The sequence below is a fragment of the Apteryx rowi genome, unplaced genomic scaffold, assembly GCF_003343035.1.
Source record: "Apteryx rowi isolate R43461 unplaced genomic scaffold, aptRow1 scaffold_26, whole genome shotgun sequence".
NCBI lineage: Eukaryota > Metazoa > Chordata > Aves > Apterygiformes > Apterygidae > Apteryx > Apteryx rowi.
This window is the reverse complement of record NW_020448974.1, coordinates 2,675,552-2,690,710: the sequence shown is the minus strand read 5'-3', so window position 1 is coordinate 2,690,710 and position 15,159 is coordinate 2,675,552. Positions and strand designations below refer to the sequence as shown.

At 37.0% G+C, this 15,159-nt stretch overlaps 1 protein-coding gene across 7 annotated transcripts in view; it reads left to right on the top strand.

The window, feature by feature from the left end:
• Positions 1-15,159, top strand: part of HELZ (helicase with zinc finger) — an 88,885-nt gene that overhangs the window by 36,343 nt on the left and 37,383 nt on the right. For 5 of the 7 annotated variants that reach the window (XR_003253779.1, XM_026067469.1, XM_026067471.1 and 2 more), the window contains 4 exons: positions 2,142-2,475; positions 6,931-7,061; positions 9,514-9,693; positions 10,235-10,339. Coding sequence is in view for 6 of the 7 variants with exons in the window: in XM_026067469.1 (XP_025923254.1) it covers positions 2,142-2,475; positions 6,931-7,061; positions 9,514-9,693; positions 10,235-10,339 (750 nt within the window). In the remaining variant the exon portion in view is untranslated. The remainder of the gene's footprint in view (positions 1-2,141; positions 2,476-6,930; positions 7,062-9,513; positions 9,694-10,234; positions 10,340-15,159) is intronic. The other 2 variants (XM_026067468.1, XM_026067470.1) reach the window with 2 other exon arrangements.

The window sequence follows — 15,159 nt, the reverse complement described above, 5'->3', positions numbered from 1 at the left end:
TTAATTCATGTAAATATTTAGAAAATTTTTTTATTATTTTTTATTTTTTTACAAAAATGAATCACAGTGTAAGTCCAAAGCACACATTTTAGGTGGACAGATTCTGATCCTCAGTTTGAAAAACAGAGAAAACAAATCACTTCTGCTGCAATGCAGAATATTTAAGTGCAAGGCAATGGTGAAGAATGGATGAAAGAAGCAACTTCTGATTTTTTAAGTTTAGTCCTTAGAGGAGTCTGTAGTTTAACAGCTCACCAGAAGGTGTCAGTTTACTCAATGGAAATTGTTCGATAATCTGTAAAGATTAGATTCCCTTTAATACAGTACACTGATTTTAGCTGGTTAGGAAAAGAGTAGCTTGTGCCTTGTCACAGAATGGCAGTAATAGTGTTTGCCAGTGGGGTCTGACAATTAGAATTTGAGGATGAGCTGGTACGTCTTCAACAGCGTAAGGATTCAACTTCAGGAAAACTTTAACAAAATAAATTCACAAGAACATCTGATTGTGTCTGAGTAATAGTGTAGAGCTCTCAGTTACTGTGTTAAGTTTTATACGATATTGTAACATCATCTAAATGAGATATGAACTGTTTTAAATGTTGTTAACTTACTGATAGATGCTCAAAATAATGCGGCATTGCCATAGGAAAGGGTCTGCTTTTCCTTTTTTTAGTGCATTTGGAAATTGGAAGGATTTYGCTAAATTTTAGTCTGCTCTCTTAAATTCATGCTTTTGAGTGATCACTTTAACTGTAGCTTGCCCGGTAGCCTTTGCAGTTACTGATGAACAGGACGAATCCATGTTAAATAAGAAGACATCTCTCTGAGACTGAGATGTGTATCTGACTCATAATATGTAAAGAAGTGAGTAGTACCACGAGGGGGCAAACTTGCAATTTTCGTGCAAGACTAAGGATTTGCCAGATATGGAAAAAAATATATATTCTATTGGTTTGGTAGATATTTGAATTCCAAGAGAGCTAAGATGTTTCATTTTATTATGGGTTGTGATTCTTGACACTACAGTGCTTTTTTAAAACTATAAATTAGCAGATTTATGACTTTAAAATAGGAATGATCAGAAAGAAGAGCAACAGATCAAACAAAAACAGTTTAAGTTTGAAAAACATTGYCTGAAAATACATTTTTCTAAGAGATTTTATTCAAGATTGGAAGTTATTTCACATAATGGCAGCTTCATATTTGTGGAAAATATGGTCTGATTTTATTTCGTTTCGTGGTAATTCATTACAAATTCAGGAAAACCTTGCTAATGAGAAGAGATTGGAATATTGCTAAAGAGAGTGACAGACTCTTCTTTCTTTTGTTCTTTTTAAAACCAGATTGAAGCAGTCTGTACAAAACCATAGGAGAAGATTATTATGTATTGGTGAGAGGTCAATAAAATGTGCTAATAAGTCACTTTAATGTGTTACACATGTGACTTTTTGAAAATTGTAACTACAAAGAATGAATTTGTTACTTGCTGCCAATAGGCATTCTGTGGACGGATGACTCATATGGCCAAGCCTGTGATGCCATTCCCCTGTTCTAAATAAACTGATCTCATTTTAATGCCTATATTCTTAATTTAGGAAGCATTTTAATCAAGCTGTCTGAATTATAGAAGCAATCCATACCATTTGCCTTCTTCAAGTTGTAGATTATCTTCTTTGATCTGCAGCCTGGAAGAGAGATATGGGATAAATAGGAACCTTATTCTATTCTTTGCCTGTATATGTCTCCCTGAATACCTAGTAAAATCAGTAAATATAACATAAGCTTACAATATAAATTGTTTATATATGTTATTATTGCTTTGGGACATTGCACAGCAACTGTGTTTCACCCTAGACTTATTTTGGTCTTAGAAACTAGTATTTGATTCTCTCTTGTGAGGGTTCTTGTGAGGCGATATTAATTCTTGTAAATATATGTTTGATATTGGCTATCATCAAAAGCAAAATCTGTAAACATGCTAAAGCTGCGTACTAGTGAAGGGCCAGGTTTGGCTTTCTTGCTTATGTTTAATAATTTCTTATACACCCAGAGTGTAAGGCAATGCATGCTCAATCTGTGAATGCGTGAAGTTTCTAAATCTGAGAGCATTTTTCTGCACTGACTTGATGCTTTCTTCTTAGGTTCAACATAAAAGTGCAATTGCAGATTGTAGCAAGCTTCATGCTTACTGGTGTTTCTGGAGGTGCAAAGTATGCTCAAAATGGACAACTTTTTGGCCGCTTTAAGCTCACTGAAACGCTTTCGGAAGACACTTTGGCTGGACGGCTGGTGATGACCAAAGTCAATGCTGTTTATTTATTGCCTGTCACTAAAGAGAAGTCAGCACAGACCCAAGGAACCAAAGAGAAGGTTTATGAAGCAGCTATTGAAGAGAAAACAAAGGATTATATCTTCTTGCGAGTATCCAGGGAATGCTGTGAAGAACTTAATCTTCGGGCAGATTGTGAAATGCAGGTAAGTCTGAGTGGAAGTGTTGTTGGTATGCAAACTGTTTGCATTATGTCTCTTCCCGCTCCTTGAGACATGCCAGTCCTTGACTGCTTCACAAATGTGCTAGTTTTTGAGAACCTCTGAGTGGGAATGTGCGGTAGACATGGCTTTGGGGTGCTGGACTTGAATAAGCAGTTAGTTGAACCGCAAATAAATTCAGCGGAGTCGGTCTTACCTTTCACCTTCCGGAGAAGTTGCTCTTTGTTGGTCATCTGTTGTGAGAACCATACTGTTGCACGTGTGAAGACAAGGAGATGTGAAGTTTGTGTAAAGGGCAGAAATATTACAACTTAAATCTGTCTCGGAAGCATTCAGTCACAAAATGAAGTTATAATGCTTTTGCTAGAGAAAATTGTGTTGGCAGGAAGATCCRGTTTTTGTTTACTTTGAGGTTGACTTGAATTGGTGAGGAAAGAGTATTTGTGTTAAATAATTCTGTGTAGTTTGCAAGCAAGACARTACATGGAACGTCAGTGGAAGTGCAGGTAATGGAAGACAAAGCTGTAGTTAAATGCTACACTCCTCCCACTCTTCCCCTCTGTGTCTGCTGTAGACCTTGAGGTTGATCTTGCTACCAAACAGAAATAATCTCAAATTAAGGTCACTGGAACTGCTTGAAATTAATTCCTTTTCACTCAAGGATTACCTCCTCCCATTCATTTTGTTTTGGGGAAACATATGCAAGAATTCTAGYGTCTTAATTTAGCATCGGTAATTGGTCTGGGAGGATTTATGTTGTACTGGGCRCTTCGTTTTGTGCTTATTTTCTTAAAACAATAATTAAACCTACTAATTGACTTATCAAAAACTCCGCTGGAATGCAAAATGARCTGAGGCTTTAGTAACTAACTTATTTTTCTTTGAGTGTCTTATAAAACTTAGCCAGAGACAACAAATTAGTTTGTAATTCCTCTATTCTGCATTAAGAATTGGGTCCTAAAGTTATTTGTAAAATCATTTAATACCTCATAAATATATCAGAGAACCAGTGGTCAAATCCTTAAACATTTACCTATATGGTGATCGGTTCTAATTGTGTGGAAAGTTTTTTCCAATTGAGTGTTGACTGAAAAGTAACTGAAATTTGGAAAGAGATCCTCAGRTTAGGCCTGAGGATATTATAATTTAGACGTATAGTGTGTTTATTGAAGACATGGGGACTCTTTAATGGAGTTAGTATTCCCCATGTGATTTTTAAATGTTGGTCAAATTGCTTTTATTTCTGTATGTTTTGGAGAGGTTATGTGGTTTATTTCCTTTCTCTCTTAATAATTCATCTAATGAACTTTCTGATCTTTTGTTTGCCTGCTGTCCTAGCTTAAGTTTTATCGAGTGCACCATTCATGAAGACGGCATGGACTGAGCTGGTACTTTAAACCCCTTGGCTGCTCTTTTTGGTGACCAACCTTGCATTAGACTCTCTTATTTTTGGAGTGGTTACACTGTTCTGTGTCCTTTGCTGGGAAACTGGCAATGAATTAACTTCCTTTCCCACTGTTTTCTTATTCTGGAATATATATTAAAGCAGGTTACATACCTCTCCTTCACAGATGGCCTCATTCGGTACTCCACAATAGCAAATTTGATTCAGTTCAAACTGGATTAAAAATAAAATGAACAACAAGCTGTTTTTAAAAACAAGTGGTGAATGCCTGTAGCTAAGAAGAGGTGTTTAGTGCTACCACCTTACTTAGGCTCCTAGAAGGGGCTATGAAAGTACCATGCAGAGGAGCGTCATGGTTGTTCTGCATTTACATTATCATTCTAGAAGTGGGTCCTCGTGTTAGCCTCGGATCTGCTTGAGCAAGGCYGTTTTTCCTGCATACCTCAAGCCCTGAGGTCGGGACCATTGCCATTTGCTGCCATTTGCTGCCATTCGTCTTTTCCAAACATCTGCAGGACATGGTTAGGCAGCCAAAGTCGGACACTGCATAGACATGGATGGGGCACAGATTTGGAAGGAATCTCAAGGTTKCCCTCAGGCAGGGTGAGCTGGATCTGTTGTTTTTGACAGATGTTAAAGCACACGGCTTTAGGCCAGGGTATTTACCAAGGGACTGGGCAGGCATAAGCTACATGATGGGGTGGGCACAGGGGGACAGGGAGGAAATTCTTAAATATTCCTGTATACTATGGAGGGGGGGGGGAAAGGTTTTCCTAACCATTACAGTCGCTTTAGTGAACTCCACACTGAGTATTCCGCAGATTTGTTATTGGCCTTTTCTTTGGAGTTTTGGCTGTACATCTTGTTGTAAAATGTGATAGTTGACATAAATATTTAATGCCTTTATATCTGTGAGACACTGAACGTTAATGKCTACATTCTGCACTGATTCAAGCAGACATTTATTTACAGCAAAGCTAGTATTGATTTTACATGCTACATATTATACTATTATTTAAATACACTAGAAAAAAGGAAGWGCTGTCTAAGAGCTGCATTTTGCACATCCTTTTGAAAGAGATGATCTTCTTGAAGTAATAAAGATTATTAGTACACCAGAAGGTTTTACAGTTGTGATCTCCGTGGTATCAAGTAACTTTATGGGCAGAAAATGGGGTGTCAGATCCAACAAATACCTAAATATATAAGGCTAAATTATTCCTCTATAGGAGAAGGTTCATGAGAATTCATTGTGAGTTTAGAGAAGTGAYTGTCTACTTTTCTAACTTTTTTTTTGTTGTTTTCAAGCTTACTGTGCTACTTTGATAATCACAAGGATCTTTAATACAACACTTTTTTTTACTATATACTATATAAAAAAATTTATTTAATTGGCTAGGTCTTTTAATACTTTTTATACTTACAATTTTCACTGTGTCTATRTATAAGGTATCAAAACAGATCGTCTTAAAATGCATTTTAGTGTTGCTGGGTGTTTGTTGAACTTTCTGATTACTAACAGTAATTATCACGAGATTAAAGAGTGCTTAAGCAATAAGGGACAGATCAATAGTGAGTCAATGAGTGCTAGAGGAGAGAACCAATACATCTGAGACAAGATTTTTGGCCTGGTCGTGGGGCCCGGGTTTAGAAGGGCTGCCTTCATCGCAGCGGCGTTCCCCGGGACTCCCCGGGGCGCTGGGCCCCGGCTCTGCCCACGTCTCCTTGCGGCGGTGGAGCGGTTCCGACATCGCGGCCTCGGCGTGTCTCTGCTCTGTTCTTGGTTTTCTGGTGTGCTGGCTGGCAGTACAGAGCCAGCTTCTGCAAAGTGAGCGTGAGAGCTGTCGGTAAAGGTGACTGTGGAAATTTTAAATATTATTGCTATGTTTTCTAGGTAATTGAGGGGTGCTTTTCCAGGAAGGCTGAAATAATTTCTCAGCATGCTCACGGTTCATTATAAATCTCAGTACGGTACTTATTTGCTCTTGTTTAATCATGAAAYGCTCATTAGAGTTGTTGCACAATAGTTGCATGACTATTTAGCTRCAGTTACAATGCTGGAAAAAAAATTTTAATGTGTATGAGTCACTTTGAAGTTGCTCGGCAACTTTGGGTGTCTTTATGCCTTTTAACATTAGTGCAAATTTGTGTGAAATTATTGATATAGGCTTCTGTGTTAATTGTTAACATTTAGTTCTTTGGCTCAGTGCTGTGATCAAGATAATTTGTTTTTGGAGAAATTGATAAATGCAAATTTAAATGTGTGTAACTTACAACCTGAGTGAGATGTTTTCATGAATTATTTTCCCCAGGAGTTGATTTTATCCTGTCTCCAAATTTAGAATGTATTTTTCTCTTTGCTCTTGGTATACATTTGTATGAACTAATTTTACCGGCTGTTGTTCAGTTTGGGTTTAACTGGGGATGTTAACATACTCTGCATGTTGCTTCTGGCTTTGTACCAGGATTTTGTTGGCATTATCTTTTATTTGCTAGCATTAAAACACAAGTAATTGAGAGAACAGAAAGTGAACGTATTGATATGCAGCTAATTGTTTCAATAACTGAACATAATCAGCAAGTTATATTTTTACAGAATRTTTGGTTGGAAGTAAGTAAGATTTGGGTTTTATCTCTGTTGGTCACGTATCTGATTTATATCATCTGATCAGTAAAAATTTCTGGCCTGTCAGTGTTCTGAAGTGGTTCTTATAACAAGGCATGGAAGCTTATATTTTTAAAAACAATATTTTAGGACAATAATACTTTTTGAGAATCTGATTTTCTGAAAKTACAGTGGAATGTATTCATGAAAGTCAAACAACTAAATTACATTACAAAAATGCTATATTTTGGTTCAAAATGGGCAAGTTAACTATCGCAAATCTTTTATCAGATGGTGTTTGCTATTTTCTTCTGAGAGTAGTTTGCATTAAAAGAAAATTGTTAACTATCATATGCAACAAAGTCTAAATAGTGTTTTCTTAATTAATCATTTTTGGTTCTTCTGTTCATTCATTCATTTTATACTGTAGGTTGAACTTCAGTTTCAGTTAAATCGCTTACCCCTCTGTGAAATGCATTATGCCTTGGACAGGATTAAGGACAACAGTATTTTGTTTCCAGATGTCAGCATGACTCCCACCATACCCTGGAGTCCCAACAGGTACAAGAATACAAACACTTTAATATCAAAGATCGTATGGTAGTGCAGTATTGAATTTTTCATAACAGATGGCTGAAATCTTCCCTAAAACAGGAAATATGCCTTGCTCTTCATTAATGGTGAGGATGGTTCAGAGAAGGGAGTGAACTGTTCTAAATAAAACAAGAAAACTGATCATCCTAACCCTAGTGTATGTTGATCAGTGTTCCCTTGAAGTAGAACTGCAGTTTTAATAGACTTTGCAGTTATATTGTAGCTGTAGAAAACTGCTGTTGTTATTTACTGTTCTGCTTTTCTTCAYTGAAAATATTCATGATACTTTGTAGAAATGTAAGTAGCAGTTARAAGGAGTTTCCTGCGCAAGATCTCATGCGTGCAGACTTTCATCTGCATGAGCAGCCCAATAGTACTCTTGGAGGTTGAGGCAGGGAGCCCAAATTTGGACATATCACTGTAGGGGATGACAAAAAAAGGTATGGGAGTGAGTCCTGGAAGCACCAGCATGGCACTTCAAGCAGTTCTGAGATTCTTTGTATATGTGTCTTATAGTTTCCTTTATGAAATATAACCCCCCTATATAATATACATACTTTTAAAGGAAACTGAGACTGATACAGTGATGAGAGTGGTGAGAGTACTTGCTTAGAGCAGGAAGGAGAAGTGAAAATAGCTTGTCTTGCAGAGGAAAACAACTGGAAGAGATATACGAGGCTTTGTGGATCAGGGGATATGGTGAATATTCTTGGTGCATAGGGAAGGCTAAAAGAGATGTAAGGTTCCTGTACGTAGACACCAAGGAGAYGAGAGGCACGTGGGATTGACAGTCTGTGCAGCACGAGGTGGAGAGGAGTTGTGTGGTGTCCTGAAGGTTAGCATTAAGAGTATGATTGTGATGAAGCATGGATCAGAAGATAGCTCATGGAATAAAGGGGAAGTGATCTGGCCAGAAACCTGGGAAAGCTAGACAAAAATTACTGGAAAAATTTTAGTTTATGAAGAGATGGAAAAAGAGTGGGTGCAATGTTCTGGGTGAGGATAATTGCTGTGTGTATCAAGGCTTCGACAGGGTAGGAAGAAGGGAACGGGTTTTGTATAGAGTTATTCTACAGAGCTAATGGGAGACAATGACAATCTGTTCACTGACTTAATTAAATTTTGGGTGAGTCTTACAAGGAAATAGGGTTTAGGAATAGTTTGGATATAAGCTGTGATTTGAATAAAAAGAAGGTAAGTAAGCTGGAACTTTGTCTTTTCCATTTTCTGTCAGGAAATTTRTATTTACATACATTCGTATAATGGTTGCAGTGTTTATAATTTATTTCTATAACGGTTTTGTAATTTTTATATTATATAAATGATTTATGTAAYGGCTGCAGTTTAATTTAAGTCAATGTGATAAGAATGTTTTTCCATCTGGTGATTTGGTTTGCCCAGCACTTTTGACTGACTCAGAACTGTCTTTCCCTTTGTTTTTTTTCTTTTATTGTTGTTTTATGTCCCTGTTATCTTTCCAGTATTTCTTAGATTCTTCTGCCAACTTGTTCATAGCTGTCTTACGAGTTAGGAATTCAGTTAATTCCCTCTTGATTTTACTCCCTATTGCAAACTACTACTGAATGGAAGCTTTCCCCGTCCATGAGAATCATAGTGCTCGCACCGAGGCCGTTCGGGTTTCAAAAGTATGGCCGTGTGTGCGTCAGGGACGGGTGCTTTTTACTCTGCATGTCTACTTTTAAATCGGTCAGTGGCATATTAAAAACTTGAATACAAATCTTTAACCTCTTACGCTAGCTGGAAATTTTTGAAAGCATCTTCCCGTTAATGCTGGTGTCATTAGCTGRTGACAGTAATAACACTTTTTAAAACTGCTTTCCTATTAGAAGTATATGCCTTCACCATCTCAAAAAAAGTAAGGAAAAGTTTCTAATTAATTGGGGAGCCATTAGTTGTTGTCACTGTTAGCTTCATCAGAGTTCATTTTCCCCAAGCGCTGTGGCTGTGTAACTGTTCGCTTTTACAACTGACAACAGCACTAATACTGGAGGGGAAGAAACATATGTAATGTTACATTTTGCATTTTAATAGCGGATAAACATTGTATGTCTACTTACATTCATTATCAGGTGCAGGGGTAGCATATRCTTTATCCAAAATGTGTACTATGCAGGTTAATTATAGTCAGGTGAGGTAATATGAATCRAGCAGTGGTTAGATTGTCTTGAATAATTTCCTGATTTATTGCAAATATTATCAAAGCTTTGTGATAAACAGCATGTGATTGTTTTGCTACAATATCATCTTTTAATAAGCCTCAGAATGATCCAATCAATATGGTAGCATACAAGCTTTTTAATTTCTTTAAAGCTTTTGAAATCTTACCTCATTGCAGTTCTGATTGCCAGTTGGTTTTCATGGTTTCTGTTTTTAAACTCTCTTGCCTCCTTTTGTACAGACAATGGGATGAGCAGTTGGACCCTCGACTAAATGCTAAACAGAAAGAGGCTGTTCTGGCTATCACTACTCCACTTTCAATACAACTGCCTCCTGTTCTTATCATCGGTCCCTATGGGACAGGAAAAACATTCACTCTGGCTCAGGCAGTCAAGCACATACTCCAACAACAGGATACTAGGTGAGATGGGGCACTAAATGTAGAACAATACTTAATTAGCAATGAAAATGCCATTTTTTACTTAAATTCAAGTGGAAGGTAGAAGTATAGAATTTCCATCCAGCTTAAAAAACAAAATCAAAAAACAAAACCCAAGCCATCCGTCATTGTTTTGAATGATAAAGTAATTTTATAGTCTTGGCCTATATTTTCCATTTAGAACAGAACTAATTAAAATTGACGATATGTAAAATCTGTGATTCGCTCAACATGAAAAGTTATGCAATATGCTAGATAATAAGAGCTGTTCCTTACTTAAAATCAAGTCTAGATTAATAATCAGAAAATAATTATTGCAAAACTGTGTTTGAACTTTAAATCTTTTCATAACTGAAGGATTTGAGTTAAAGGGCTGAATCATGCAAACTATGGTAGGTCAGTGACTGATTTCATTAAGAGAAGTGTGCAGGAAGATGGCCACTGTTTCCTTTTTTTTGTATTCTACTGCTTTGAATTGTTTTCTGTTTCTTCATTGCTTTTTTATTTGCACCATTTATTCCAGCAGGATTCTCATTTGCACCCATTCTAATAGTGCTGCTGATCTCTACATAAAGGATTATTTACATCCATATGTAGAAGCAGGCAATCCCCAGGCAAGACCTCTCAGGTATTTTTTTAAGGCTTATTATGTATCTATAAAATACTATTCTTAAGAAAAGGTGTCTATAAAAAAGGTTAAAGAACTTTTAAAACATAAAAGCATATTGGCATTTACCAGCAGTCCTTTTAAAAACATAGACTAAAAGGAACATGAAATGTATTGTCGACATAATTTTGGGTCATTTGTTAAATAAAGATAAAGACATCCTTTTTTAAGCTTTTATTATTTCTATTGATAAATGTGTCTTTCCTAATGAGCAAACTTTTGATATGCTCCTCTAAAAGCTACTATGATAAAATAAAATGAATTTTAATTGTATTTTAATTCCAGAAAATTTTGACTCACATTTACAATGATGATTTGGAAACTGGGGCTACCCACCTGGCTTTTGAAGAAAAATTCTGATGTCATAGAAGCTTCATATTTAGAGAATCATGTACAATTAGTTTGGCCTCTTCTGAGAAGTCAATATAAAGTAACTGTATATGTGATTAAATGTACTTAACATGGGTATTTTGGGGGTATTAGTTAAGGAAAAAAAAATAGAGAAGAGGTGGAAACTTTAAGAGAAAGCAGGATCAACAYGCATAGAAAACAGTAAGGGAGAAACTATTTGTGGGCAGAAACGCAATTCCCTGGGAATGTGTTGCTCTGTGATCACAAGGTACAATATATACTGCCAGCTTAGTATATTTTTATCAAATTATGAGCACATTTTCTGAATGCCAAGGTGTGAGTTTATTACAATGCTAAGGAAGTGATTATGTATGTTTACATGGCAGCTATTAAAACCCATCCTGGATGTATATTTTTATGCAATGGCATTGAAGGCAGTTGAGTCCCAGGAGAGGGCTAGGTCGGCGGCAGGGGGATGCYCTCTTGGGTCTGCTGCCTTTAGCTGCCATGTGACGTTCTGCAGAAGCTGAGGATCTGGCCGAGGAAGAGAAGGCAGCGGATTTCTGAAAAGTTACCTTTGGTCTGGTTCTGTTTTAACACAGGTTTTCTTAAGGCGATTTGTAAAGCACTTTGTGATGAAAAGCATTATGGTCTCTTAATTTTGTACTGGGGAAGAATGTATGTAACTGACACTTTCAGGAATATTGAAGTGTGATTTAACAGAGCAAGGAGTTTAAAAAAAAAAAAAAGGCCTTAAAACACAATTTTACTGTGATTGCCAGGCTTTTGCTAAGTCTTTTTATGCACTACATTCAGGTATATAGTCCAGTCTCAGAAATACTTACGAATTGGTAAAACRAACAAAAGTGTTTCAGTGTATAATGCAAATGTCACTGAATGTTTTAATTTAAACATAATTGTTATAGTGTTTGTTACCAATGCTTCAGAAAGTGCTGTTGTAGATTGTATGAAATAATCATGCTACCCCTATGAAGATTTCCACTTTGGAAAAATGGAGGCACTTCTGGAATTATATATAGGCTTATACATCCACATGCATATATATTTCCAAATTTCTTTAAAAATACTGCATGCAGTTGAGAAGCATATGTTGTCTGAAAGCTATCTGAATGTTRACCTAAGCTAATAGGAGTTAGAGTCAATTAATATGAAGTGAAAGCTAGAACTATGTGAGATTCCTAGTACAAAATCAGTTTAGGGATTTGTTGCCTTTCTTAGGCAACTGTTGTCAAGAGATATTTTCAAATTAAAATCGTTACTGTTAGTTTAAACAGGGTGCCAGAGTCTTTTGCAATTTGTTTTAGGGAAATATCAAGTGGAGCAGAATCGGCTAAGTGTCAAAGCAGCTTGTGTTTCTAAATGGCTGAACAGTATGTTTTACACTTTTTCTTTGTTTGCTATACAAGTGATGCATTTGCTAAAAATGTTTCYGTAGATTAGTTGGGAGCACCATAATATTTACATTGTTTTTAAAAAAAGGAAATCTTAATTATTTAATATTGATGAAGTACTGAGAACTGTGTGAATATTTCTGTAAACTTCTCTGGGTAAGACACACACTAAATTATCCTGTCAATGATATAAAAGTTTGAAGCTTAGAGTTTTGGGGTTTTCTCTAAATATCATGTTATAAATTCAAATGATTTTTTTCCAACAAAATAATTATCTATGCCCTTTGGAAAATGCAAAGGCAGAATGAAGACTGAAAACTTCTGTTGAGTCTAAGCTCTGCACGTAAATAAAATACCAACAAAGCCTGAAGGCCAAATTCTCCTAGTCCTGATGCCCATGAATAAATTTTTACCTGGGAAAAAAATCCCACTGGGTTTTATTAGATGGTTCAAGTGTGTTAGAGGCACGCTCCAAAACCTGTCGCTTGCCAGTGAAACAATTTTTGTTGTAGTTACGTAGATTAATGCAGAATGTTTCTAAAACACCCCCCCCCACACACACACACACCTATACCTAAGAGGAAAGAGAGCCTTGGGCAAGGTGCTCACGTCAGGGGCTCAGACTCTTGGTTAGCAGCGCGGAGAAGCAGGTGCCTTAGAGGGGCAGCGAGAGCAGCGAGGGGGGGGAACTGCTGCGCAGGCCGTGCGCCCTCGCGCTCTGCCGACCCCCCTCGTCCCTGCGTCCCCTGCTAGAGAGCGTCCGGGGGCAGCCTCCGAAGGGAGGCCCTGCACTGAGGTATCCGCGGTTAGGGATGTCCCCGAAAAACTCTTGTCAAGACCTAGGAAGCAGATACAGCAGTTTCTCTGTATGCCTGAGCATGCAGTGATTGAGGTATCTATGGGTTTATTACTCTTTTACCTATATATTTCAAATTTAGTTGTATCTGTATGCTATTTTTTAGAGGAAAAGGAAGGCGGTTGACACAGCTATTGCTGGTTTTTAATGTATTTATTTTTTATTTATTCCTGAACATTTTATTGCTGAATATGAGCTTAGCAATGTCAGAAAAAAGACTGGTTCTATTTCAGATATCTCAGGTGAAACCTCTCTGGTTCACTAGCCCTTATCTAAATTTCTTAATCATGCTGTCACTGTGTAAGTACTGCCTATATCCTGAAGCCAGGTAGCTTTAATATGTGGTTGCTAGCTTTATGCAATACCCAGACTATCAAAATGAATCAATCAGAGCAGATCAGGGTTTGAATTAAAACAAATATCAACAGTGTGACAGAACATGCCATTTGCCTAATTGGTTGTGTGTGATGTGGAGAACATTAGCAAGCTAAAACAAAACGCATACTGAACGACATGTAGCACTCATTAGCRTTTTATTCCTTGAAGACTTTTTGACTGTGTGTTAATTAGGTGTTAAATATTCTCGTTTACAAAAATTTRGGCTGCTGTGCAATTGCATGTTCTCTTACAAAGAATTCTTGTATTGCTATGATACTAATTTTAAGGATTTAAGTTCTGTTTTGTTATTGGAAGAAGCAAGAAAGGATCCCTGCGTTTCTTTAGTCCTTTTGCCCTAAACATCGAAACATAAGTAAATGCAGAAGTCAGGACTGTTCTTGATACCCTTAACCTGCTCATTTGGAGCGTGCAGGAAGCAGTTTTATCTTTGAACATGTCTGTGTAACTTCACTGTATTTAACTGCACCATAAATCAAGCAATCAAGCCCTCACACAGAAATTAGAATGGGACGGCATGGTGTTTTAATTTAAATTGACAATTTAGATTGCCAGAGGCTGCAGTCATCCCCGATGCACACAGTGGTCATAACTGATACCGTCCCTCTGCACAGCTCAGGTTTTCGCTATGAGGTACAAAATGTGCTCCTCACTCAGGAAATGTTACTCTACCTTCAGCTATTTCTGTTTAGTTCTCAACTAAAGTCATCCTTTGAAACTGCTTCTATGTATCTGGAGGCAGAATTGTGCTGCTTTCGTATGAACTCTTTGATATAAAACTCATAAATATATAACTAATGATCCAGAATATTCCATAAGTACAAGAAAGACCATTGCAAAAATCTCACTATTTCCCGATATTTGTTAAAAATTATATATCTGGCATTTTAGTCAGATCTGTCTTTAATATATTCCTGTTTTAAATGAATGTAGAGAATGTAGCAGAGAGCTACTAAAACATATATGTGGTTTTTGTTTTGTTATCCCAGGGTTACTTAACTCTCCCTACCACAAGAACTCAGGAAAGTCTGTGGAGAAATAAAGGTGTGGGCTCAAATCACTGTAACTAGTATCTACCTTTGATATTCTTGAGAAAGTAAATATTTATCACTTTTCGTGTGATTTTAAACTGAGCAGCTACTTTTCACTGCTGTTACAGAGATGACTTACAGTGGTTTTAAAAACAATCCCTTAACAACCATTGCCCCTTCTTTTGAAATTGCCTAAAGTTCTCAAACCAAAGATGGTGTTCCTGTATCTTATCAAACGTTAGTATGCGTCTTCAGCCACTTTTTTCTTGAAACTCTAGCTTCTATCTTATCTCATCCTCAAAGGAGGACTGGTAAAAAGTTTAATTTTCAGATTGTAAGACAGGTTCTTCACATGTGTTCTGCCTCCCGTGGATCATGCTTGTACATGAGAGTGAGCCTCTCTCTTGGAGAGGGAGCAAAAGAAATAAAAGGGAGAAATCAGATGCTTTTAAATTTTTCTTTAGGGTTCTTAGGACTGCTTAGACTTTTTTTTTTTTTTTTTTTTAAAGCAGAGGCCTGAGGTGAGACTGCTAGGTCTCTCTTTCTTCTAAGCTTCCGTGTTGATTTTGCTTGGGGGATTTCAGGTGAGAAATCACTGCACAAATCTGAGGTGTTAGGACTGGAGTTTCTCCACAAAGAGTTCTCTGGAGCACAGCCTGCGGGAGAATCCTGGCCTTTTTGTCAAGARCTAGAGGGGTGTTTTTTCCAGTTCAGGACAGAAAAAGTCTTGGAGAA